This window comes from Falco peregrinus, chromosome Z, assembly GCF_023634155.1.
Source record: "Falco peregrinus isolate bFalPer1 chromosome Z, bFalPer1.pri, whole genome shotgun sequence".
In the NCBI taxonomy this organism is placed as follows: Eukaryota; Metazoa; Chordata; class Aves; order Falconiformes; family Falconidae; genus Falco; species Falco peregrinus.
In genome coordinates, this window is record NC_073739.1 from 32914818 (window position 1) to 32939285 (window position 24468).

Genomic DNA, 24468 nt, shown 5'->3' on the forward strand with positions numbered 1-24468 from the left:
CAGCCCCCACACACACACTTCTTCCTATAGAACTTCTTGTTCTCATCATAGAGTCATAGAATAGACTCATAGCATAATTTAGGTTGGAGAAGACCTTTAAGATCACTGACTCCAACCATAAACCTAATACTGCCAAGTCCACCATTAAACCATGGCCCTAAGCACCGCATCTACATGTCTTAAATGCCTCCAGGGCTGGTGACTCAAACACTTCCCTGGCAGCCTCTTCCAATGCTTGACAACCCTTTTGGTGAAGACATTTTTCCTAATATCCAACTTAAACGTTCCCAGCACAATTTGAGGCCATTTCCTCTTGTCCTGTTGCTTGTTACTTGGGAGAAGAGACCGACACCCACCTTGCTACAGCCTCCTCTCAGGTAGTTGTATAGAGCAGTAAGGTCCTCCCTGAGTCTCCTCCTCTCCAGACTAAACAACCCCAGTTCCCTCAGCTGATCCTCATAAGACTTGTTCTCTAGACCCTTCATCAGCTTCGTTGCCCTTCTCTGGACACACTCTAGCACTATAATGTCTGTTGTGCAAAACCAGTGTTCACAGTGTGGCCTCACCAGTGCCAAGTATAGGGGGACGATAATTTCCCTAGCCCTGCTGGCCACACTATTTTGGATACAAGCCAGGATGCTATTGGCTGCCTTGGCCATCTGGGCACACTGCTGGCTCATGTTCAGCTGGCTATTTACCATCTTTATAACTTAGCTTTAAGCCTATATTCAAAGCAAAATAAATGTGAATATCTGCAATCTTCTTTTTCCTTCTGTTTTTAAGATAAACATGGACGTATCTCTACTGCTGCCCCTCCATCAAATTCTGGCGTTATTTGTAAATGTGCTTGATCCAGAAGTTTTTGTATCTATAAGAACAGATTAAAAAACTTTGTGGCACTATAGAGCCTTTTGTCCAAAAATAGTAATAATTACGTTTAGACACTGTGTCTTCAACTGCAATGTAAGGAAGGTGGTTTCATCTGATGTCTGTTTATCTGGTACAATGTTTTCCACATAAGCAATTAGAGGCATAAGGATTCATATAAACAGTATAATTGAAAATGAAGTTTAGATATTTTACCTGATATCTTCTCTTTGCAGGAAATCTAACTTTCTTCAATGGTGTATTTGGTGTTTTGGACCTGGCCCCAAAAAACTAATTCGTAGAAGTGGTATTTAAGTAGTGTTCCAGAGACTGCATGGGATAGCCTGCTCAGCTGCTCTTTGTCTTCTCTTTCAGTCTGTAAATAGAAGATGTCTCTTCATAGAGGTAGCAATGTGGCAATGGTAAACAAGATTTCTGCAAATAATATTCTACAGTATCTACAAATAATACTTCTGTTTGATGTCACACAGGCAAAGATAAAGCTGTCTATCAAAAGTCTTGGTTTAATTTGGGTAAAAGTGTGTATGTGTTATCTGGATGCGCTTTATAGAACTCTTTCTGATTAAGTATTTCTGGAGAGGAGACTTCCATAATGGAAATAATTGAATATTTATAGGGATGATCGAGATGTCCTTAGTTTATTATATAGGAAAAAAGGACGTGAAAAGCTGTATATCCAGCGCCCTTGTGCTGGGGAGTAAGCAATCTGATAGCAAACAAGCTTGGGAAGAAACTCGTCTTTGGGTAGGCAGCTTATACTGTTGGAGGCTTTCTTACCTCTTCCTCCAGTTTCTGAGGGACCCCTGCGCCAATCTGATTTGGCCGTTGCTGTATTTCTAGAAGCATTGGCTCAGATGTTCAGTATCTTGATTATAGACAAATGGAAGGATATCTGTCTAGGTAACATACTTCCATTAAGCAAGTGTCAGGTACTAAGGAAACCTTAAATTATATTTTAATTTTGTTGTAGGCAACTTGATCTTTATTGTGTTGCCAATTTGTTTATGCAGAGAGTTAGCTTTGTTAGAAGTTTTGGACATCTAATGCAGAGCTTGTGTTATTTTTCAGCCAACTTTCTAACTTCAGCAGTTTGGTTCCTTTGTTTCTCCCTCTGAAGTCTATAGAACATTTGTATTTTGAAAACACAGAAAAAATCCCTAAAAAAACACTTGAACGTTTCTGTAATGAATGTTGTCTTACGCAATATTCATGCACTAAAAATAATGGAGAAAAAAGTGTGGTGAAGTGGCAGGGGAGGATGACTTCAAAGTGCTTTGTGTTCTTTTTTACACTGCATTATGAATTAGCCATTTCTGCTGGAATACACAAATGTTGGAAGACCCAAAGCTAGATGGAGTGTCATTCTGTTGCACTGAAGCCTATGTTTGGCTTGATTCACTGTTCTGTTATAGGAGGAACTGTAGCATAACTTTGTGGTAATAACATGCAGAGCTGCAGAATCAGGATGTGTATCAATTTTAACGCTTTTTGCAAAGAATAAGAATATTTGGTTTTTATTTTTTCCCCATCAGTCTTTTCTTTTTTTTTTTTCCTTTCAACAGGATCCACTCTGTGTAGCTATGAACTACTGCCATCAGAATACACTACAGACCCAAGGGCTGCCAAGTTATGTCCTAAATATCCTGTTCCAGAGAGGTAATATTAACATCTTGCCTGACTGGGGGTAGAGGGAGCAGAGATTTGTTTGTGACAGTTCTGTAGAAAATATGCAGCACAGATTTATTCTGTCTTACAACTGGATGTTTTAGTGTATTATTGCCACATGTTTTTAAAAGACTCTGAAAGCAACTCTTAAAGAAAAATCCAAACTATCCATGCATGTGTTACTCAGACTATTGAGCTGGTACCTTCAAGTTCTCTTCTGCTTCATGTAACTGACACTGTGCTGAGTATCAGCTGGTTTATTGCCTTCAGCAATATATCAGTAATGCAGATCAGACACTATTATGGAGCACTTTAGATCTTTGGGAGGAAAAGGGATATACTGACATGCAGCTCTCTGCAGTGTTCACTTCTTACACCTTACTTTAGCCAGTCAGATTTAGCAAATTGCTTCATTTTTTATTCTTTCAGTTCCCAAATGGCTAATATGAGGGTGGGCAAGTACCAAAAAGAGGGCTCTTGTTTTATAAACAGATTGATTTGGGGTTTATTGTTTAAAATATTATATTAGACTGCTTTTTGTGAAGTAGGATAGAAAAGTTCTTAGCTCCAGAAACTCTTGCTAGCTGTGCTGGCTAGAACTGGAGATGAGCATGGCTGAGAAAAGTGATGTGTTTGCTGTGGTGCACACCCTTCTCTCAGTAATTCCACTCGCTCAAGAAGAATCACATTCTCTCTTCTCAGTTTAGCTTCTCAAACATATTCAGTAGTGGGTGGTAACTGCAGAGACTTTTCCAATGCACAGTTTTCTGTTACGTTTTTATTAAATGTATTAAATTATATCAGTTCTAAAACTCTGATTTTAAGTTTTTCTTGTTTGCATGGTAGTCTCTTCAGTGAATTATTGTAGTGACAATAAGTAGCAGCTAGAATATTAACTTTTTTTTTACTTTTCCCTACTGCAGATTAATATTCTGTGCAGTTAACCAGCTGTTACAGCTGTAGTACAAAAACAAATGAAAATTTCAGTGCCAGCTTGCGTACTGAAAAGGCTTGACAGTCTTAATTTTTGCCAGAATTATATTGACTTTTCTCACTGTGTGCTCCCATGTCATTCAGTCTGAATAAATACAGCTTAATAAGAAAAGAAAAGGATAGAACAATGTGTCAGAGCTCTAATGACACTGTGTAGATCCCTCACAAAAACTACCTCGTTATTTTTGAAAAGCTATTGTGTAGGTGAGCTATTTCCACTTTTTTATTTGGTATAAATACAACATAAAATGTGTTTGAATATTTTTGAGATCTAAGAGTCTGAACTTAATGCCTAAGGCAAAAAAGGCCAACATTGCATCTATAAACCACTCTGGTTTTCAGATTTTTATAGTTAAATTATTTGAGTTAATTATTGTAATTTGGAGGGGAAATGAAATCCTCTGGAGACAAATGAAAACCCAGTGCCCTGTAGGCTGGGGCATTCAGGGAGAACTTAACACTCCTGTTCTCAGATATGATCTGTCAAGAGGTATCAGCCATCTGATTCCCATCAGATGGAGGTAACGTATTCTGTGAGGACTGTCCCTTGATGTTTTCTGTTGGATGACCGGGCTTCTTCACACCTTCCAATTGAGGTTCCAATTCTCAATTGACTCTTGATTCTCCAGCTTCAAGGCATTCTGTCCAGCTTTGACTTAGCAGTGCAGCCTGGCAATGCAGCCAGTGGTACACTTTTCTTCCAGAAACCATGCCTAGCATACCTCAGCCTCAGTAAAGCATAACTTTGCTGTTAGCATGTCCTAGATGAAAACCTGTCTGCCTTTTCCCTGCGGTGTTTAGCTGTGCCGAGCTGTGCCAAGGGGCTGCCCTGTAGAGGTTATAAAGAGCTGCCAGCAGTGGCATTCCAACCAGGCTCCTCAGACACGGGTTGCTGTATGTGTCCAGGTGTAGCAGTGAGAGGAAAAAAGCTTTCCTCTGAAAACTAGTACTTGAACAATCAGATGGGTCTCTAAATTTCATTTGAATATTACATTATCTACGTTTTTAACACTGCCATCTGCTGGCTTGAACTTTATTCACTCTTCTTCATGATTCTCAGAAATTTGTAATTCCATTTCAGTATGTAATATACCAAGTTATAATCAAGAGGCCATATAAAATAGCACAGGTCACAGAGTAGATCCATTATTGCATTTTTTTTATTGAACAAGACACCTCGCATAGTTGTTCAGTCAGAACCACAGAAACAGCAGTGGATCTCAAAAAGTGCATTCTCAGGAGTCCCATTTACTCAAGAAACCTTGTAGGAACCAATAACCTCATTTTTTTATTAATTACAACAAGCTAGAAATTAACTACTACACATGAAAATAGATAACTTAAATGTGTAGTGAAATTGGTATAGATTAAGGGACGTCAGATGAGTAGTATAAACTCTAGTATGCAAAAAGCATGTTTTCCTCTGTTGGGATGTATTTTGGCACAGTATTTTAATCCCATTAGTTCCACTTTTCAAAATGGCTATTTCTGTATTTCAGTGCAGGAATGACAGTCCTTTGCCTACTCCCAGCTGAAAATTTGGTCTTTGCTACTGGTATTGGCAACTAATAAACTCCCTAGGCTTTCTGCAAAGTTGGAGCAGTTAACAATTAAATAAACCTCTCAAATTTCAATTTTTTCCAGCATTACTGCGTACAGTGAACCGCAGTATGCTGCGTGTTCCAAAATAGGCTATGTTGTAAGAGGCTGAAAGGATACCCGGGCCATCTTTTAAATAGGGCAGCCATCGTTACGAGTTTAACTTGGTTTTTTTAACAACTGTGACTAATTCACGGTTACTTTGCTGTGCCTAACTGCTGTCTTCATTACTACCCAAAAGTAGACCATCAATATGAGCATCTCCAAATGCATTTAGCTATTCAGCACAGTAAGTTTAAAACCATATAATTTACAATGATCAGTCACTTCAAACAAACACCTAGGACTAATTACCTAGGTATGGCAGGTGATCATAATTTCTCCTGAATTCTGTGCAGAATAATTACATACTAATGCTTCTCAGCATGTTGTCTTTTTTTTTCCAAAAAAACAATGCGCAGAAAGAATGTGCTTAAGGCAGCTGGTTTACTCACTCCATGTTTAAAATGACAAAATTCTGGAAAGGCGTGGCCTTAACAAATAGTTACTGAGTACAGAAAATTGCTGTTCATAGGTCATTGCTGAAATGGGCAAACTGCAAAAGATTATGTGTATTGCTGCTACAGTCCACTGGAATCTTTAAGTAAGGAAGATTGGACAGGGTAAAGCAAATAGAGAGGTTAGAAAAAAAACCTGACTTAATACAAAAGACATTTCTTTCATTGGATCCAGTTACAGGAAGGAGTATGTAATTATGCGACATATGTCTGAAGTGTAATTGGGAAGATTGATCAAAAAGATGTAATAGGCCACTTTGAGATCTGACAGTTTATAAGCAAGAAAGGCAACTACTTAATGGGAAACATTTGGAAAACAAAATTGCCCACTTTTAAAGTGAAATTTTTTCTCTCTTGTATCTTCTGATGAACTTGATAACAGGTTCTGCTGAGTATTTTGCAAAGTTTAATACACAATGCCAGTATTTTGGGGGAGGATGCTTCCAAAACAGTTCAGGAATAATGAAACATTAGAGGTATCTTTGCATCTTTGGGGAAGAATGTAGTGCATAATTTTAACAAAGTTAATTAAAGTAAACATTGTGATTGTAATCCTCAATACAGTAGCAAGTTTAGTATGGGGAAAGACTTAAGAATAAATACATTGGTTTTGCTTGGCAGTAGTAGTCAGTGCTTATGTCTTTTAGCTTAAAATGTATGCTTGCCAGAAGAGTATTGTCATTCTGTGATTTGTTTTGCTGCAAATATGGACCAGTATACCATTCCAGCATGAGTGAAAGGCACTGTTTCACCTGACGCTTGAATGAGAGATGCTTAAGTGGAAATAGGAACATGTATTTTCAGAGCCTTGCCATTTAAGAGTGGGAGGGTGATAATTTCCTATTGGACTGTGCAATCCAGTCTCACAGGGTTGAATACTTGTAAGAATTGCATCACTTCCCATTATGATCATTCTCATTCCAGCAGCACTTGTGCATTCAACACATGGTTTCTGGTTATGATGTTATGAGGGTGGAATGGTTGCATCTATTCACCTTTCATTTGTGTGTTTATGTGGCATTTATATTAAGTAGGAGTAATTTTTTTTTCTGATTTTTTTTCTTGTGTCACCAGTGCACCTATTCCATTCTTCCATCGCTGTGCTCCTGTGAACATTTCCTGCTATGCCAAGTTTGCAGAGGCCCTGATCACCTTTGTCAGTGACAGTAGTGTCTTACACAGGCTGATTAGTGGAGTTATGACCAGCAAAGAGATTATAATGGGACTTTGCTTGTTATCACTAGGTAATTGTTTTTCTCATTACTAGCTATTTCTTAGTACTGCATTAGGAGATTGTTTAACACCCTCTAACCACAATATGAGCAAAAAATTTGTATGATAGCAATGAGCCCTTAGAAAATGGTTCAGAATGCTTTTTTTAAATTTTATTTGACAGCTGGGTAACTTACTCAGAAGCAATATACATATGCTTTCCTGTTTTTTCTCCTCTTCCACTGATTATGAGATGTGTGGATGTTGATTAGCCAACATTGTTTTTTGTGTACTTAACAGAGCCTCCCGATTCTTCTGATTTTTGTTACAATATCCCCCTTTTCCCATTTCTAATACTAATCTTCTGCCAACTGAGGTTCACATAAACCCTTTCCAAATAAAAAGGACAGGGTGAGAAATGCACACTCGTCCAGAATGTAGGTGTTTTAGTTTGTTTCATGTAACGTATTTGTGCAGGGGTATGAGAACTTTCAGAGGGAAAATGAGAAACTTAGGTGCCCATTTGTTGTATTGTATGTTACCTGCTTCTTCCTCTTCCCCTGCAATGAAAAACTTCATGTCTTTGAAAATCTCAGACTTGCCTAAAGAGCTGGAAATTCACAGCAGTATAGAGGTGCTGAATTGTTTCTACAGTTGTGAGATGCCTCTAGCCTGTAGAGCAGGGGTCCTCAAACTACGGCCTGCAGGCTGGATACGGCCCCCCAGGGTCCTCAATCCGGCCCCCAGTATTTACGGACCCCCCGCCAGGGGTTGGGGGGGGAAACCAAGCAGCCGCAGATGGCTGCCTGACACTGCATCCGCGCCGGCCCCTGGTTAAAAAGTGTGAGGACCCCTGGTCTAGAGTGACACATATCACTAGACTGAAATGCTGTTTTAACAAAGTCTTCTGACTTAAGGTGGAATACTACTCACTCACAGAAATTACTTTCCTAATGAGTCTGTTTTACTCCTACCAAGTATGAAATCTGAAATCCTGAAATTGGAGGCCCTAGATACTAGCCATGTAAATGAGCCATGTGTGGTTTAGAAATAAATACTGCAAAGCTGTGCCTGATAAAGAAGTTGTTTTCTATCTGCCTTTGTGTATAAAAAAAATTAAAAAAAGAAGATACTAGATACCATTAAAAAAAACTACAAAACAACCACACAAGGCCATTGAGTATCTTTTCAATTATAACTGGAAAGCTGTTTAGTCTTCTATCTTGACAGCTGCAGTATTTGATAATAACGGTAGATACTGTTCCAAATCTGAACAAGTGGCTGATTAGCAGTGCTACTGTTTAGTTAGTCAGAAGTTAGTAGAGCTTTAGATACAGTTAATTTTAAAAATATTTTTCATACCTTTGTAAAACAAATTTCATTTATTTTTAAACAGTGGGTAAGACACTGTGATTCAGAAAGCCAGGTTCCAGTGGCTTTCATGATGTACATGATATGTATATGCAAAAATATGTGCCTGTACTTAAACATACCGCTCATTAAATCTTAATTGGCTGAGATTGTAGAGGACTTTTTAACATGCAGTTCCTGACAGTCGAACTGTATGAACACAGCTTGTTAAAGAACTTGCTTTGAACGTTGAAAATAGTCATAGTTGTTTTACTTTTTACTGGCATGACTTTTTGGAATACACAGGTGTCACATTATCTGCACTTGTCTGACAAGTGTATTTGAGTGCGAATTCTGCCCTGTTCCTCAGGAAGTGTGCTCATGTTACCAGACTTGGAGTACTAGCATGTCTTGCTGTCTGTTTTGTCATTGTCTAAATACATCTCTGTCTGTATGTATGCATTATGTCTTGTATTTAATGTACCATGTAAATGTATTTATGCTCCTTTTGTTTTAATCAACAGTATCAAAGCAGAAACATAGAGGTGGCTAATTTCCTTAACTGTCTGTGCAGTGAGTTCATAAGCCTCAGAAAAGAAATCTCATGTTTAAAAATTCTGTTGGAAGGCAGCTATCTCAGTGCAGTGGAAAATTAGGAAGACTATTTCTAATTGAAATAATTGCTCTGCTTATTTTATTTGTCTTCTTTTCCAGTGTTGTCCATGATTTTGATGGTTATAATCAGGTACATTTCAAGAGTACTTGTCTGGATTTTAACAATTCTTGTCATTCTGGGATCACTTGGTAAGTCTTGTTTGTTTCCCAGTTTTTGAGAGCCCAGTTCTAATCTTTGGCTCCATGTCCTCATGCCAGCTACATCCTGCGCAGATCATGGACCATGCGTTTCCTTTCAGCTTTCCTTTGAGTCCCTTGCAAAACATAACATCAAAAATGCCACCTTTGTAATTGCGGTCCTCTCCCGGAGTGTATGTTGCTCCTCTGAGATTTGCTGCATGCTCTGCTCGTCTGGTCAGCTTCCTGTCAGCCTAGCTCACTAGAGCCCATGTAGGCAAGAAGGGATATCCTTCACAGCACTTGTAGCACAACCTTAAAACTTGCCTATTTCTTAAGCTGCCTTCCAGGCATGTCCGACTCTGGCAGACTCTGGCATACTTGAGCATGCAGGAATCAAATGGTAAATTACTGGTTATGCAGCTCCAGGGGACCTCAGGATGTAGATGTGTCTGTATGACCCTGACATGTTAGTCAGCCCCTTCAGCTCTCCAAGTAGCTCTGTGGGTGTATTTAAGACCTGTTCTTGAGGAGGGGAAGCAAAGGTGCTTTTCTAGCAATTCTAATTAAGTCCTTGTATTTCCACATGACTCAAAGTCCTGCATGACCTAGGTCATGTGTGAAATGCAGCCAGCCATGCCATCTTGGGAATGGCCAAAGAATGTCCCATCCAAAATGATGCAGCTTGGGTGAAAATACCCTTACTTCATCATGTTATCTTTTTACATTCGTAAAACTAAATTTTTCTGTTATTGTTACTCAGTAGCTAAGCTGCAGGAGCAAAATCACAGACTCAACGACCTATCAATATGATCCTAGTTGAAGCCACTTTACTTAAGTGTCTGCAAGCTTATATACAATTTTAATATTCATACACATGTCACACTTTAATTCTGTTGGTTACATACACTATTCACATGCTGCTATACAGATACTAATTGGTTAAGAGCATACAAGTGGTTAGTCTCATCATTAAAATGGACATGCTTGCAGTCATCAGTTCCCAGCTCAGCTCCTGTTTTTCTGCCTGCTTAACTACCAAATAATCCTGTTTTCTTGGTTTGAGGTGTCTTACTCACACAACTTTGCAGCCTTGCTGAGCAGATAAAGCTTTTAATTATATCAAGCTGCTAAAGCAAGAGTGACTTTTGGTAGGCCAGGTGTCCCTTTTCTTCCAAATACATTGCTACACTAAGCCAAAATATATGGGCAGATGACCGTATAGAAGGAACAAAAATAGAATACTATCAAATTATGAAGCACTATGGAAAAAAACCAGCAGTCCATCTGTTTTTTTCAGGATCATTTTGGTTTTCTGTTTACTGATCTCATGATCTGTGACTACAGAAAATGAAAAAAAATTGATTTTTTCCCCATGTTTTCCATTTTCTTTACAAGCTGAGCAACTATGTTGAGTTAAAGAGTTGAATGACTTGTCTTATTGCCATCCGTTGTTATGTTCTAAAAAATTGCATCCATTACACAGCCTGAATAAGAACATATCATTTGTGAGACATACTGCTTATTGTTATTCACTGTTTGTTTAGGAGACCCTGAAAGAGCATCATCCATTTTAGACCTGAACAGAGTACCTTCAGTAAAGACTTGTGATCTCCAGATAAGCTTATGCAGCTGATTCAGAAATAACAAGAGGGATACTCAAAAGAGGGAAAAAAAAAATTATCAGAGAGAAGAGGTTATCTCCCTGAGGGGCTGGAGTCTTGTGTTTAAGAAAAGTTCTACCTCGGAAAGGTAGCTAGAATAGGAGTATGATATTCTGGCCCTATGGGTAGGATTTTGGAAAGTACCTCACATTGAAAGGCACAGGAGGCCACTATACTGATGTTTTTTCCAGTGCCCAAAAGACATTGTCTGATGCAGGTGTAGCTGTGTGCCATTAACCTGAGGTGCTGTTTTCAGCATCAGGACTGTTTCTACTCTTTTCAGTTAGCCTTCTCAGGAGTGGAGACTCCTTCTTTTGTTCCTCTTGTTATTTTGCATCCTCATCCAAAAGTCTCTCTCTGTTCCTCCTACTAAATTCTTACTCACAACTTTATTATACACATATATACATACATCCTACCGTATAACTTCATTTTTTATTTTGTACCTCTATTACCTGTATAATAGGAGCTGTGATCTTCATTTTTAGGGCTCCCCACAAACCAGTTATTTCATGCGCTTCACCCTAAAACACAGGGTCAGAGAGCTTCAAGTTGTCTAAAGTGGTTGTAGTGGGTGATACTGTGGAAAGAGTATATCCACTTGAGAAGAGGGCAACAGAGGAGAACTAAGCACTTCTCTGTCATATGAAGTTCCTGTTGGCTTGGGCATCAGTGCCCTTGAGTATTCTCTGCCACACTAGACTTAAAAAGAAGAAACTGATTATAGCTTCTTTCATACTAGGTAGTGTGACTGTATCATATAGAAGGAACATTTTTCGTTTATCCTTTTTTTTTTTTTTTTTTTCTCTAAAACACAGGTGGCACAGGAGTCCTGTGGTGGCTCTATGCTAAGCAACGAGTATCTGCCAGTGCTGTTGAGACTCAAATAGCCAAAGACAATCTTCAGGCTCTCCTGATCTATGCCATTTCAGCGACAGTCTTCACGGTATGCTTTGTTAATGACTATTATTTTCTTATTGTGTCTTCCTGGTGGTCTCTTATTTTTTTATTCAGCTGAAAGGTTTATATTGCACACATTTTTGAAGAATTTGTTTCTATTGCAAGCTCTGTTGCAGTGATACATATGCTTGGGGTTTTTTTAGTTCCAGGTATTGTTTGCTAATATCTGGTTTTGAGTCAGGAGAGAGTTCCTAACCCTGCAGCTACTTTCCTCTACTGCAAAGTGTCCACAGGGACTTCCAAGAATAGGTAGAATATTGGACTTCTGATCCAATTTCACTTACGAGATTTTTCTTAGGTTCTCGTTTCAGAGATATTTTGTAATTTGTGTTTATTTGAAAGTCCTTAGACTATTCCTGCTTCTGAAATGGGTTGTTCCCAAACTTTTTCCATTTACAGAAGGATCATTGTGAACTGATTATTGAACCAATTCCTCTTCTTTAGGCCTTGCTATTCATTTTGAAGCGGACTTTACTACTAAAAATTGACAATGTTTGACTAACTTATGCCACAAGACCACCACACCATGCTCAAATACAAATGTTAAATTGTATTCTTTGTTACATCACGCTGATTTCACTGGTTTGTAAAATATAATTGAGGATAGAATCTGGTCTAATTTCATCAGCCTGAGGCTGGTGATGATTCCAGATACATTATTATGAGATTAGAGTTCCCCAAAAGTATAATTTGGAAAATAATTTATCACCAGAGGAAGCTGATACAGGTTTTACATTTTGGTCTTGTGGTCATATAGACAGAGCATGTGTTAATTTCCTGTTTTTGAATATCCTAGCTGTGCAAAATGATGTCTTGCTTAGTTTTCAGTTCTCTGAAATGTGATTTGTAAACTTCTCCCGCTAGGTTATCTTGTTCTTGATAATGTTAATTATGCGTAAACGAGTAGCTCTCACCATTGCCTTGTTCCATGTGGCTGGCAAGGTCTTCATTCACCTGCCACTGCTAGTCTTCCAGCCGTTTTGGACATTCTTTGTGCTTATCCTCTTCTGGACATACTGGATCACAGTCCTGCTTTTCCTTGGTACTACAGGTAAGCAGCTACCAGGCTTATTCTAAATAAATTGCACTTCTATTTTGGTTTGGTTTCAGGCAGAGTTGGTTAAAAAGCATGTGGGAACCTCTCGAAAAAACCCCACATGTTACGCTTCTGTTCTTGTCTGCTTCAGTGACTTCAGAACATTTGTTTCAGGGAAGTAGTGTGTTTGAGTCTGCAATCCCAGTACGTTAATTTGTGCCTTAGGCCAGCTTTTTGGTTTAATGCAAGTTGGTATTTTGCAGACCACAAGATTCCATTAATAAGGCTGATGTAACAGTTTTTCAAATAATTCCCTCTAATTGTACAGAAACAGGTTAAAACCAGTCTAATCTTGCAGCTAATCTCATAAAGTAATTGTAGTGAGTATCCACGCAGATGAAGACATGGTAATGTAAGAACTGTTTCACACAATTACCATCTACCCAAATGTAAATATACTGAAGTAGTTTTCAGTTGTTCATAACTTAGGCGTCCAGTATTATTCCAGCATTTTCCAGATCTATTAGGGAGATTTTTCTGCTATTAGTACACCGCATTCTGAAAGCAGCCACTGTACTCTCTAATTTCTACCTGCTGTGAAGAGCGTGGAAGGTGAGAGTTTTGTTTGTGTTCAGGGTCTGACAAGAGCTTCTAGAATTAGTCAGTCCTATAGGTCCAAATCTTAGTTACTTCAGCAGAGAAACCTAGCAACTGCTTTTTAAAATGGGAGAGATCTGTGCTATTTTGCAGTAGGCAGTGGAGACCATCATTCATTATTAAAACCTTAGTATTTGAAATTTATTGTTTTCTGCTGATCCGGAAGTAACAGCGTTTCAGGTCACAGCTATTTCAGGATAATATAAGATCAGTATTTTTTATTTCATAGCCTGAATTCTTGGTGAGGGATGGAGGTAATAGAATTCATGTGTTCTTGTTCTCACTACTGTTGAAACTTCAAGTTTTCATTACATGCTGTGCTATGTTCATATAATGTTCACCTCTGAAAGTGAGTTAAGTCTCAGTCCTGTGCTTTAGTCTGTGAGTTAAAGACCACCGCATAGGGACTAGATTTGTAGCAGAATTTAGTCTGATACTGTATTTTACTGACAGCACTCTTCAACTGGCCTTGATTCTGCAAAGACTGTTTTATGCTTGTAGCTTTATATGCACTCAGTATCCTCACTTGTATCAGTTAAACAAAAATCTTTATGCAAATGGGGCCAGATCGTTTCAATCCAAACCAGAAGTGAAAAAGTTTACATTATCTGTGTATGAGAAGAAGCCTACACTCACGAAGAGCTTGTTCACTGAAACCAAAACTTACGAAGAGCTTGTTCACTGAAACCAAAATTATTTCAATAGTTCAATTGCTTCAAAAGAGAAGACTAATTTTTTATATAAGCATAAAAGCATAGCTAAGAAGGTGGAGAAGGCGCTATCAACGCTAATTCAAAACAGTGTTTTTTGAGGTAAGCATTTTATCCACGTTACTTTCAGTATTTTTCTGAATCTCAGCCGTTCACATAATTGTGTAAGACAGAACATCTCAATGTGAGTTAATGCATTGAAACAGAGCTTATCTGAGGAGGGTTCTGACATGTGCTGTCAGTCTCAATACATGATATCACTATTCACATGAGACAGTCAATGGATTTCTGAATGTATGAAATAATAAATTTATAATTCTAAAGCTGCTCCTTATGTTTGTAAAATGTCTGTTCCTTTAAAGCTACAAATATGGTTGAAATACATGCACAAAGACTTACCATTAGGAAATCAAAAGCGATTGTTGATGTTAACATCTAGATATAAGGAGCTACGAAGTTTAATATTGTTTCTTAACGTATGAATAATATCAACAGAACAGCAGACTGAAATTGAGGATGATTGAGACAAGCTTCTGTTAATGTTTAACTGTAAGAATTTTTGCTACTTGGAGGTGGTTAATTTTGGAAATTTTCACCATGTGGCTAAAAATTAGAAGTGTTGCAGGATTTTGTTATGCTCAGAATATTTTTAAGAGCTTTTTTCAAATGCCATTATGCTGATTGTCTCAAAAGCTGTATCTTCTTACAGTCTTCCTAAACATGACATTTAGAATTATTAGTAGAAGCTAGAAGGATTCTGCTGTAGCTGGTTATGAACTGCTAATACCATATGCTGGCTTCTTTCTGAGTTGATGGAAGCACCATTACCTTTTTTTACCCTTATATATTTCTAGGTAGTCCTGTCCCAAATGAAGAAGGATTTGTTGAATTTCGGATGCTGGGTCCTTTGAAATACATGTGGTGGTATCATGTAGTGGGACTCATCTGGATCAGCGAGTTTATCCTAGCCTGTCAGCAGATGACAGTAGCAGGGGCTGTTGTGACATACTATTTTACAAGGTATGAACAACTTAGCTCTACTGTGAGCAGCCTAGAAATGGATTTAGCAGAAATAATGAGGGACAGAGCTTTTGGGGAGAATACTTGCTTCCATCCTGGAAGCTGGAAAGAAGTTGAATTGTATTGACTCTTCTTAAGTCATGTCATGTCCTAAAATAATCTGGTTTGCTGGTTACAAATGGTATTCTTGATATTTAGGATTTGAATTCTTGTTTGCCTTGTAACCTGTGCACATTGTATGCTCATGGATGGTGGTTTGCAAACCTAAAAGGTCATCTGTGATGCTAATAATTAATGCTGATAAGCTCGGTAGAGATTAAAAAATATTGAAAGCAATTGATTATTACTTTAATTGCAAAACAGTGACCTTAAAATGATTTACAGGGCTTCATTAATCTTTCTTAGACTAGGTTGCTTAAGGTGGCGTTAGCTTTATCATTGACATACAGATTCTGACAAGTTCATGTACAAATAAAAAGTGACTACAAAATTTATGAATATTAAACCTGCGTATTTCATTGCTTTATTTGTGTACTGAATTGTGTATCAGGGCATACCTTACACTGACTATTCTGCATGTATCTGCTACCTGTTCAAGAAGGCAATACTAATTGTTAAACAATGGTTTTGCCAGCTTTCAAGAACAAGAATTTTGTTTTACAGAGATATGAAACTGCTTTCAAAATAGTGAACTTAGCTTTGGGGGTTTAGTCTTGTATTTAAAACTTTTCTGAAATTAAGATTGCTTAAAATTTACTTTAAGTAAAAGAAAATTAAGTTCAAAACTCTGAAAGAGTATTCATCTGATCAAAAATATTCTAGCCATGCTGCAATAAAATAGCTTATTTTAAGGTACTTGGTTCCTTGAGGGTATAGTAATTGCTCAATCAGAAATGTTAAACATCTGAGAAAAGAATTTACTTAATTAAAATTAGTAATGTCCTCTAAAGTCTCCACAGAGACTGACAGAACAGGAGAGAAGGGGAACACAAGTTTATCAATATGCCAGCTAAAAAAGTATTAGCGTTGTTTCTCACTTTTTTGAAGGTTTTGAATTGCATGTCATCAAATGTACTTTTATAGCAATTGCTAATAGGTGATAGCAGTAATACAGCCAACTGCTAGTACAACTACCCTTAAGACTTACTGAGTCCTTATCCTATTCCTATTACTGCGTCAGAGCCAAAGCTGTGACTTGCACAGGATGTCAGTGTGGACTGAACAGTGTGCCCTGAAGGCTAGTATGAGGATAATACATTCCTTTTGCACGTTGTTTTCTTGAGAATATGTGGTGCTTCTAGATGATGTTGCATACAGACTGATCATTCTAGTTTATTCTTTTTCTCTTTCTAACAGGGAGAAAAGGAATCTGCCATTTACTCCTATTCTGGCATCTGTTAATCGCCTTGTTTGTTACCACCTAGGAACAGTAGCAAAGGGGTCTTTCATTATCACACTGGTGAAGATACCACGAATGATTCTGATATATATTCATACACAACTAAAAGGAAAAGTAAGAGAAATAGATTCCATTTTCTTACTGATACTCAAGGCCTGATGTATTTACACGTTAATTTAATCTGTATGGGAGGCTGAAGTCTTTGTTTTGGAATAATTAGATACGAGGAAGAAATTCTTCACTATGAGGGTGGTGAGGCACTGGAACAGATTGCCCAGAGAAGCTGAGGATGCCCCCATCCATGGGAGTGTTCAAGGCCAGGTTGGGTGGTGTTTTGAGCAGCCTGGTCTACCTTGCCCATGGCAGGGGCATTGGAACTAGGTGATGTTTCAAGATCCCTTCCAACCCAAACCATACTATGATTCTCATAATGTTTGGTCTTTAAAGGACTGTGAGTTACAAGCTAAGTATCGGTTACTGAAACACAAAGGAATATTTTCTTAAGATCTGTTGGTTTTTTTGTTTTCCCACATTCTGTGCTTTCCTAGGAAAATGCTTGTGCTCGCTGTATGCTTAAAGCCTGCATCTGCTGCCTTTGGTGTCTAGAAAAGTGCCTGACGTACTTAAATCAGGTAAGATTTTCAAAATCCAAGTTTTATATCACAGCTGATAATATATATTTTCCCAGAATGCATTCTGAGACTGACATATAATGTATCATACTTTGATAGGAACTGAACTTCAGTGACTGTACTTCAGTCTCGTCTCTATTAATGAAATTACACTGCAAATTACTACATTAGTCTTTGTTTACATTGCAAAGGTGAAAAACTTTGTGAGCATGATAACTTTATAATAATTATTTAGCGGTTGGAGATGTTCCCCCTTATGTTCACTCTGTCAAAGTACATCTGAGTTTCAGTATATGTTTGCTATGAAAAGAGAGTGAAACTTTTGTACACAAAATGAACAGCTGTACATAACATCAAATTGTCGTCATCATCTGCAAAGTGGAATAAAAGTTGCAAGTTGTGACACACTGGCTGGTCAGACCCCTTTGTAAAAGAGGTTTTATTGGCCTGTGGTTCTGCCTCTGTTAAGTACATCTATAAATATCTCTATAATATCTTTTTTTCACAGTTTTCATTGTTTTGCTTGTGGAAATATAGAAAATAAAATCTGAAGCAACATTTAAAAAAACCCTAGTGTAATCCTTGAAAATTTTCCTGGCTAATCTTGAATGCAGTCTAGAGAAGTATCTAGAAATTATTTTGGTGGACTTACGTGACTCCAACTCTTTTGTATTTCCAGAATATTTTTGCTCACTACTTAATTGTGGTAGTTATGCCACTGCTCACCTCCTCCTGCAGAGAAATTGCAAATTCTGTTTAATTAGTTTTTTGGAATAAACTTGTTAATGCATAAATGATGAGCAAGAGAGGAAAAGAATAGTAATTCTCTACCTCATGTAGTCGTCTTCTGTCTACTGGTATATCCTGCTTGATTCAACAACTCTCAAGGGAATGTTTGTTCAATAACATCCTATGACTTATGTGACTTACTCAGAAACTGTATCTTTCCCTTCTCCTTCCCTGCCCCCTCCTCAAAATACCTGATCATTCCATGAGTAAATCTTCAATCTCCTTTTCCCAGAATGCATATACAGCCACAGCTATCAACAGCACCAACTTCTGCACCTCAGCAAAAGATGCCTTTGTTATTCTAGTGGAAAATGCTTTGCGAGTGGCTGCCATAAACACAGTTGGGGATTTTATGCTGTTTCTAGGAAAGGTATGTCTTCTGTTTACAGTTATGGACCTACATAGTAGCAAACTTCCCTTAGCAATGGCTTGCACCCCAAATACAAAATACCTTAAAACTGCTGTTTCTTAGCATGCATTTTATCACATCTAGCAGCAGCGTATCAGGAAAGGACTGTCCAGGGTAGGCAGGATAAACAGGTGATCCACTTACGTTAAGTAAAAGTGATTAGGAGGAATTAGTGGCCAATGGTGACATCTTTTGCATGAATTTTTTTGGGGGGTCAAGGAAAAGTGATTAGAAGTTCTAAGTTTTTTACTGGTTTTCTGGTTAAAACCTAGAATTCTAAGGAAACAAAGCATTTCCTCTAAATTCTGTTTATTAAGGGCTCTCCAGGTTTATGTTAAAAATTGGCACATTATTGATCACCATTTATGACAAAATTGGACTGGAAGGTAATACAGAAGCCTGCTACAAGAAACTGCCAGCTTAAGCAACTAAGTTACCTTACTCTGAGAATTAAAAGGACAGTACAATAATTGCTGTGGTCAGTCAGCTTTTTGGGTCTCCAACTGGTGAAGATGTCCTTTATGGAAACTTAATCCAGTGAATTATTCCTGTCCTTTGAAGGATTTTGTGCTATTACTTACTAAAACCAACAATACCAATCCACTTGAATCACCTGTGCCTAAGCATTCGGACACTGGTTGGTCTCAACTGTCTTCCCTATTACATTCCTTTACTTCTATTAAGTTAGAGTACATTGGGCTGAACTTATAATCCAATAATTATGTCAATAAGATGTAAGAAGAAACAAACACATAATGAAAACACAGGTGCTTGGAAGACCATGAAATTGCATACTGTGGTTTTATGGAGGAGTCTGAAAGGTTTTAGGAAACATCTCCCTGAAAAGATGTCTTTCATATTATTAGAGAAATGCACAGGTGACATAAATGTTAAAATGAACAATGCAGCATATAAAATACAGTATCAACTAGAATAGTGCTAGGCTGCCAGTCCAACCAGGTACTTTCATAATACAGTAAAGCTGACCAATTTTACAATTTTGTGTTTAGCTGCAGTTCATCATAGTAGGTTTAGAAATGTTCAAAATGTTGAGTGGCCACAACAATTGTTTTAGTCCTTTTGTTATTCCTAAAGACCAAACTGGTACCCAGTGGAATATCTGTTAGGGCCTCACACATCGTCTAGTTCTGCGGAGACTGGTACATGAAGTGCCTCATGTGAATTCTGATCTGCTTCCCCTGTATGGAGATGAGACAGAGATAAGACAAGCTTCGAAGCTGTTTCCACTTGCAAAATGAAAAATACACCATCCTTCTAAGACAGACCTTCTCACACACACACAAAAAAACCCAATTGTACATTAAATGATGGGTAGCAACAGGTTCTGGATGTTTTATAATTGACAGGATTCAGTTACTTTTTACAGGAATATTCTGTGACACTAGAACTATGACAGCAGTATATAAATGTAATGTGCTCTGAAAAATACCTTTTGTGCTGAAGGAGGTGTTTGAAACTATTCTGATTTGCACATGCTGGACCAGTGGATAAAATGTAATTTATGCTTAGGGATGTGGGGAATACAGGAGGTAAAGATGTTGTTACCACTAGCACTTCTAGCTGTAGCCCTGACAGAGCAAGAAACACGTAAGTTAAAAAAACCCAACAAATCAAACAAATATCAAAAGTCTTCTGCCATTAGAGTTGTCTACTGTTTTCTTTTTCAGGTCCTGATTGTCTGCAGCACAGGTTTGGCAGGGATTATGTTGCTGAATTACCAGCGAGATTATACCATCTGGGTGCTGCCACTCATCATTGTCTGCCTCTTTGCATTCCTGGTTGCTCACTGCTTCCTTTCCATTTATGAAATGGTTGTTGATGTCCTTTTCTTATGTTTTGCCATTGACACAAAATACAATGATGGGAGCCCTGGGAGGGAATTCTACATGGATAAAGTTCTCATGGTAAGTTTCCCCTTGCTCTCTAAGGATATGGTTCCATAATACAGGTATTTTGACAGTGGAGTGAACTCACTAGCTGCGTTTAATGTGGTAATTTTTTTTTACCTGGGTTACTTTGCTGTCTTGTACATAGTTTGATCACCAAACACTTTGATCAGATGAGATCAGATAAGTAGTGATGCTTCCTTCCCTTGGCATGACTGGTATTGGCTTCTATTTTGCTGGCTCTTACATGAGCAGTCATCTTGCAGAATCATGCTCTTGGGTATCATTTCTTGTAAATGATACAATGCAGAATGGAAAGAAGCAAAATGAAGGCTAAGGACTTGGGGTTTGTACTCTCCTAAGAAGGACCTCTCTTGGGATGTGGAAAAGAAAAAAGTATTCTACCCCACACGTAGGTAGTAACCACACTAGAGATTTTCTTATTTCAGGTACGCAGGAACCAGCATTTGACTCTGAGTCTGTCATGCACAGAAACCAACAGGTTTTATACTCTGCCTTGGAACATAGATGCTATGTCGAGACCCTTTGCACAATTCATTTCTTAAATGTTTGTTCCATCTTACTCCCTGTTCACTCTAGCTAGAGACTAAGATGTAAAAATTGTGCTCCTCAGACCCTTCCTTCATCTTGTTGCTGAGTAGGTAATTTTCTTGACAGTGTTTTTAAGTGGCAACGATAGAAAATGTCCCTGTAAAACATACCCCCATGTAGGGTAGAGGAAGAGACTCACGGCTTCTTAGCATAATTCTGTTTTCTGATTACTTTTTGGAAAACAATTACAAGAATTTATGTTAAATTTCTGGTAAAAACTTACAGAATCTAAAGGATATAATAAATGGTAGCTGATGAGCTGCTTTTTAGCACAGAATTAAGAGTAAAATGGAGCATGCTGTCTTGGAAGACAACACAGATAAATCATAAAAGGATTGTGGGTTTCTTTAGTCAGCACTCGATATCACAAAACACTAGCAGCTAAATTTTGCTGAAATTTGCTACAGCATGCTTGCCTTTAAAAAAAAACAGTTGCATAAAACTGAATTAGCACCTTTGCTAATCTTCGTGAATAGGTGATTGTGATCTGGTGAAAAATTTAAGAGTTTAGATTGAGGGAAGTTGGGGAAATCAACAAGACCTTGCAGATGTGTCTCGTCCCTCTGTTTAGTGGCATTCTCACATCACACACAGTTCACAGGATAGGATGTAATAGCTGGGATCTCTGCATTTTGTTGGTTGCTTTTGGGTTTTTGACAACCACACTTCTACTACCCTTCCCCATAAAGCAGAGCATTGTGTGGTAAAAGTGAAAGTTGTAACATCACACAAGGCAAGTACCTGTCTGGCTTCCAGAATGAAATGTGGCTATTTGGCAGGGTTTCTTGATACTTCATGGATAAGTCTGAGCAAGAGAAGTGTGCAGAGCAAGTTGTGTTGACACTTTAAGCAGTTACATCTTGAAGCTTTTTCTTGAGATCTGATGCTTGGAGTCTGCTTTAAGAAAACCCTTTTCACTTCGTTATTGTTTTTCAGGAGTTTGTGGAGAATAGTAGGAAATCTATGAAAGAAGCTGGCCGGGGAGGTGGAGCTGAGGGCAGAGAGCTAAAACCAATGGTAGGTGCAGGTGAGGAGGTGGCGATCCTCCAAGAGTTTCACTTTTACTTCTTCTCCCTCTTTGTCTTTACTGACTGCACTTCTTCAGGAGAAGTTTTTGTTTTCTGTATCACTCAAGATGTTCTGCTTTTTCTGTTCGTGAGCTTGCCTATCACCTGGATGGCAGAGTTTTTGTCACAGCTGAGACCATCTCCTGTAAAAGTAAGATGAAAGGAACTGTCATATGAAACAAATGCAGTATAATTTCATTAGGATTAGTAGTGCATGCTATGTGGTATACACAGACAGCCCCAATTGCTGAGTAATCTTAAAATAAGATGGCTCTGGAATTCATTGGGCTATTCTGACTTTAATTCTCTTTTCAGCCCTGAGCTGAGCAATTTTTGTTCATCTTATGTTCACTGTAAAAGCCTGAAGAACACTACTGAGCACATCCAGTGTTGCAAAGTAGGACCAGGCTTATTTAAAGCTCTCACCAAATTATTTTATACAGTAATGAGGAATTGGATACAGTGATTCCTTTCAACCTGCTCAAATGACATTTCTCCCAGTTGTTTGTTTTTATTGCCAACTACTTATGTTGCTTGTCTCTTGTGTGCTCTTTCCATCTCACACTGTCGGATACACAGACAGTGAACAATGCATCATTTATGCTTCTGCAGCCTGTTTTACTTATGGTGTGCCTGTTAGGAAGGCATTGCATGTTATGAGTAGCCTGAAATAAGGAACAGGAGGTACAGGTAACAGATAGGAGTATGAGTTTGGAAGGTGCAGAACTGAGACCGTATGATGGAGAGCCAGGCTGGGCAAGGTATGACTTGTCATCGTGCAGTATGACTTTGTGAAGTAAAATATTTTTCCATCATTACTTTCTCAGAGTATTTGAGGCCTGACTCAGTTCCTTACCATGGAGACAATTTTTTAACTTAATGGAATCTAAATAAGTGTATGCTAACAGTAGCATTTTTTTCAATGATGTATGTGAAGCCATGTTGCATGAGCACTTTTTGACCAACCTGGAATGAGTTCCTGCAGTAGAGTGGATAGATGTGTAGCTTTGTGTGTTCTGCTGTTTCATTATAGCGTATCAGTTTCTGTATTTGCTTATGCCTAAATGCTGCTGTGTTTATACATCTAAAAAACTAATTCTATGCTCATTTACTGTTTTCTTCTGGGAGTAATTCTAGCTGTTCAAAGCAACACTAATGTTGGAATTTTCAGTGGTCTAAACCCTGTAGATTTAAAGCTGCCATTAAAATGATTGAGAATTGGGTGTGCAAACGCTGTAGTCAAATGCACAAAAAATCTCCTTGCAAAATTTTATTTTAACATCTAATTCAAACAACTCATTTACCTTAAGTGGTTTTCCAGTTATGCTCTCATCAGTGCTAGCACAGATTATATTATAGTTGTATAAGCACTTATACTTCTGTACTTGACTGCCTAAAGCTTGGATGATAAAACCTTTACTCACATCCCACCTTGTAAAAGGGCAAACCAAGTACTTTCATAGGCAGGGTGGTCCTGTTCTTGGAACTTGATGCCAGGGGCTTGAGCCTGGCACTGGCTGAAAGTCCTCCTAGGACTGATGGAGAAGATGCTGAGCACTTGGGGCTCAGCCTGAATGTCACCTGCTGAATTACTCCCAGTTCTTCTGCTCGTGTGATTGTCTTGTTTGGAACTGATTGGGCCTTGTTTTCTCAAGTGGTCTTCCATTTTTTGGTGTTCAGCTCTGGTTGAATAAATTTCTGAAATACTAGGATCTCCCTTCCTGACAAGGACAGGATACAGCAGTTACCTTCATGAAATTTCTCATACCTTTCCCTAAAAGCATTGATAAAGCCCTCAGTTACATCTGGAAAAGCATCATTGATAGGTCTGTTCTCCTATCTCGTAGCACCTATAATCCCAAAATTCGGAGTCTGAAAATGAGATGATTTTTTTTCTTTTTTTCCCCCTTTTTTAAAAAGTCTTTACTGTTCTGCTTCAGTCTCCTTGAAATGTGGGTATTTCTTAGACATGAAAATTAGTTCTAAAAGTGAAATGCCCTAAGTGCAGTCGTATGCAAATAGGTATTGACAGAGATGAGTAAATGTTTAGGACTTTCTGTTCTTGTATCAAGGCAGAAGGAAAAAAAGACCTTTTCACACTTTTTTTGTTTGGTTTCCAGTGACCCCTTTGACACAGTTTCCCCTTGTCCTTTGGCGTTTGTCTAAGACTGTACTGTATGGCTTTGTTTTCTAGGCCTCTGGAGCAAGTTCATCTTGAAACTAGCCAGCCATATTGGAACCCATTGACATTCCAAAACAGTATATATATACATATATATATACACACATACACACATACACACACACATATATAAATAAACAGCCAAAATCAGAGAAAAGGAACAGGGATTTAATACTTTTATTAACAATTATTTTTGTGAAACATGTACTCTTTTCATACGGGTGGCTTTTACAAGCAGCTTTATCATTGTTCCATTTTTTTAAATTATTCATTGTGGTCATGGAAATGTTGATTCTTATCTGCTTGATATTTTAGAATCTGGAGGAGTTATTGTAAAGATAATCTGAAATGACGACTGGGTTTAGAGA

General features: G+C 38.1%; 1 protein-coding gene across 2 annotated transcripts in view; it reads left to right on the plus strand.

Annotated features, from left to right (window-relative positions):
* The window catches only part of SLC44A1 (solute carrier family 44 member 1), a 63886-nt gene extending 39656 nt beyond the window's left edge, over positions 1–24230 (plus strand). The window contains exons 5-16 of one of the 2 annotated variants that reach the window (XM_055791069.1): positions 2451–2544; positions 6777–6946; positions 8979–9068; positions 11539–11666; positions 12545–12731; positions 14938–15103; positions 16460–16616; positions 17051–17134; positions 18156–18293; positions 20021–20257; positions 21788–21868; positions 24113–24230. In XM_055791069.1, coding sequence (XP_055647044.1) covers positions 2451–2544; positions 6777–6946; positions 8979–9068; positions 11539–11666; positions 12545–12731; positions 14938–15103; positions 16460–16616; positions 17051–17134; positions 18156–18293; positions 20021–20257; positions 21788–21868; positions 24113–24136 — 1556 coding nt within the window. In that variant the 3' untranslated portion in view covers positions 24137–24230. Of the gene's footprint in view, positions 1–2450; positions 2545–6776; positions 6947–8978; positions 9069–11538; positions 11667–12544; positions 12732–14937; positions 15104–16459; positions 16617–17050; positions 17135–18155; positions 18294–20020; positions 20258–21787; positions 23830–24112 lie in introns of those variants that run through there. The other variant, XM_055791068.1, reaches the window with a different exon arrangement.
* The last annotated feature ends 238 nt before the right edge of the window (positions 24231–24468 follow it).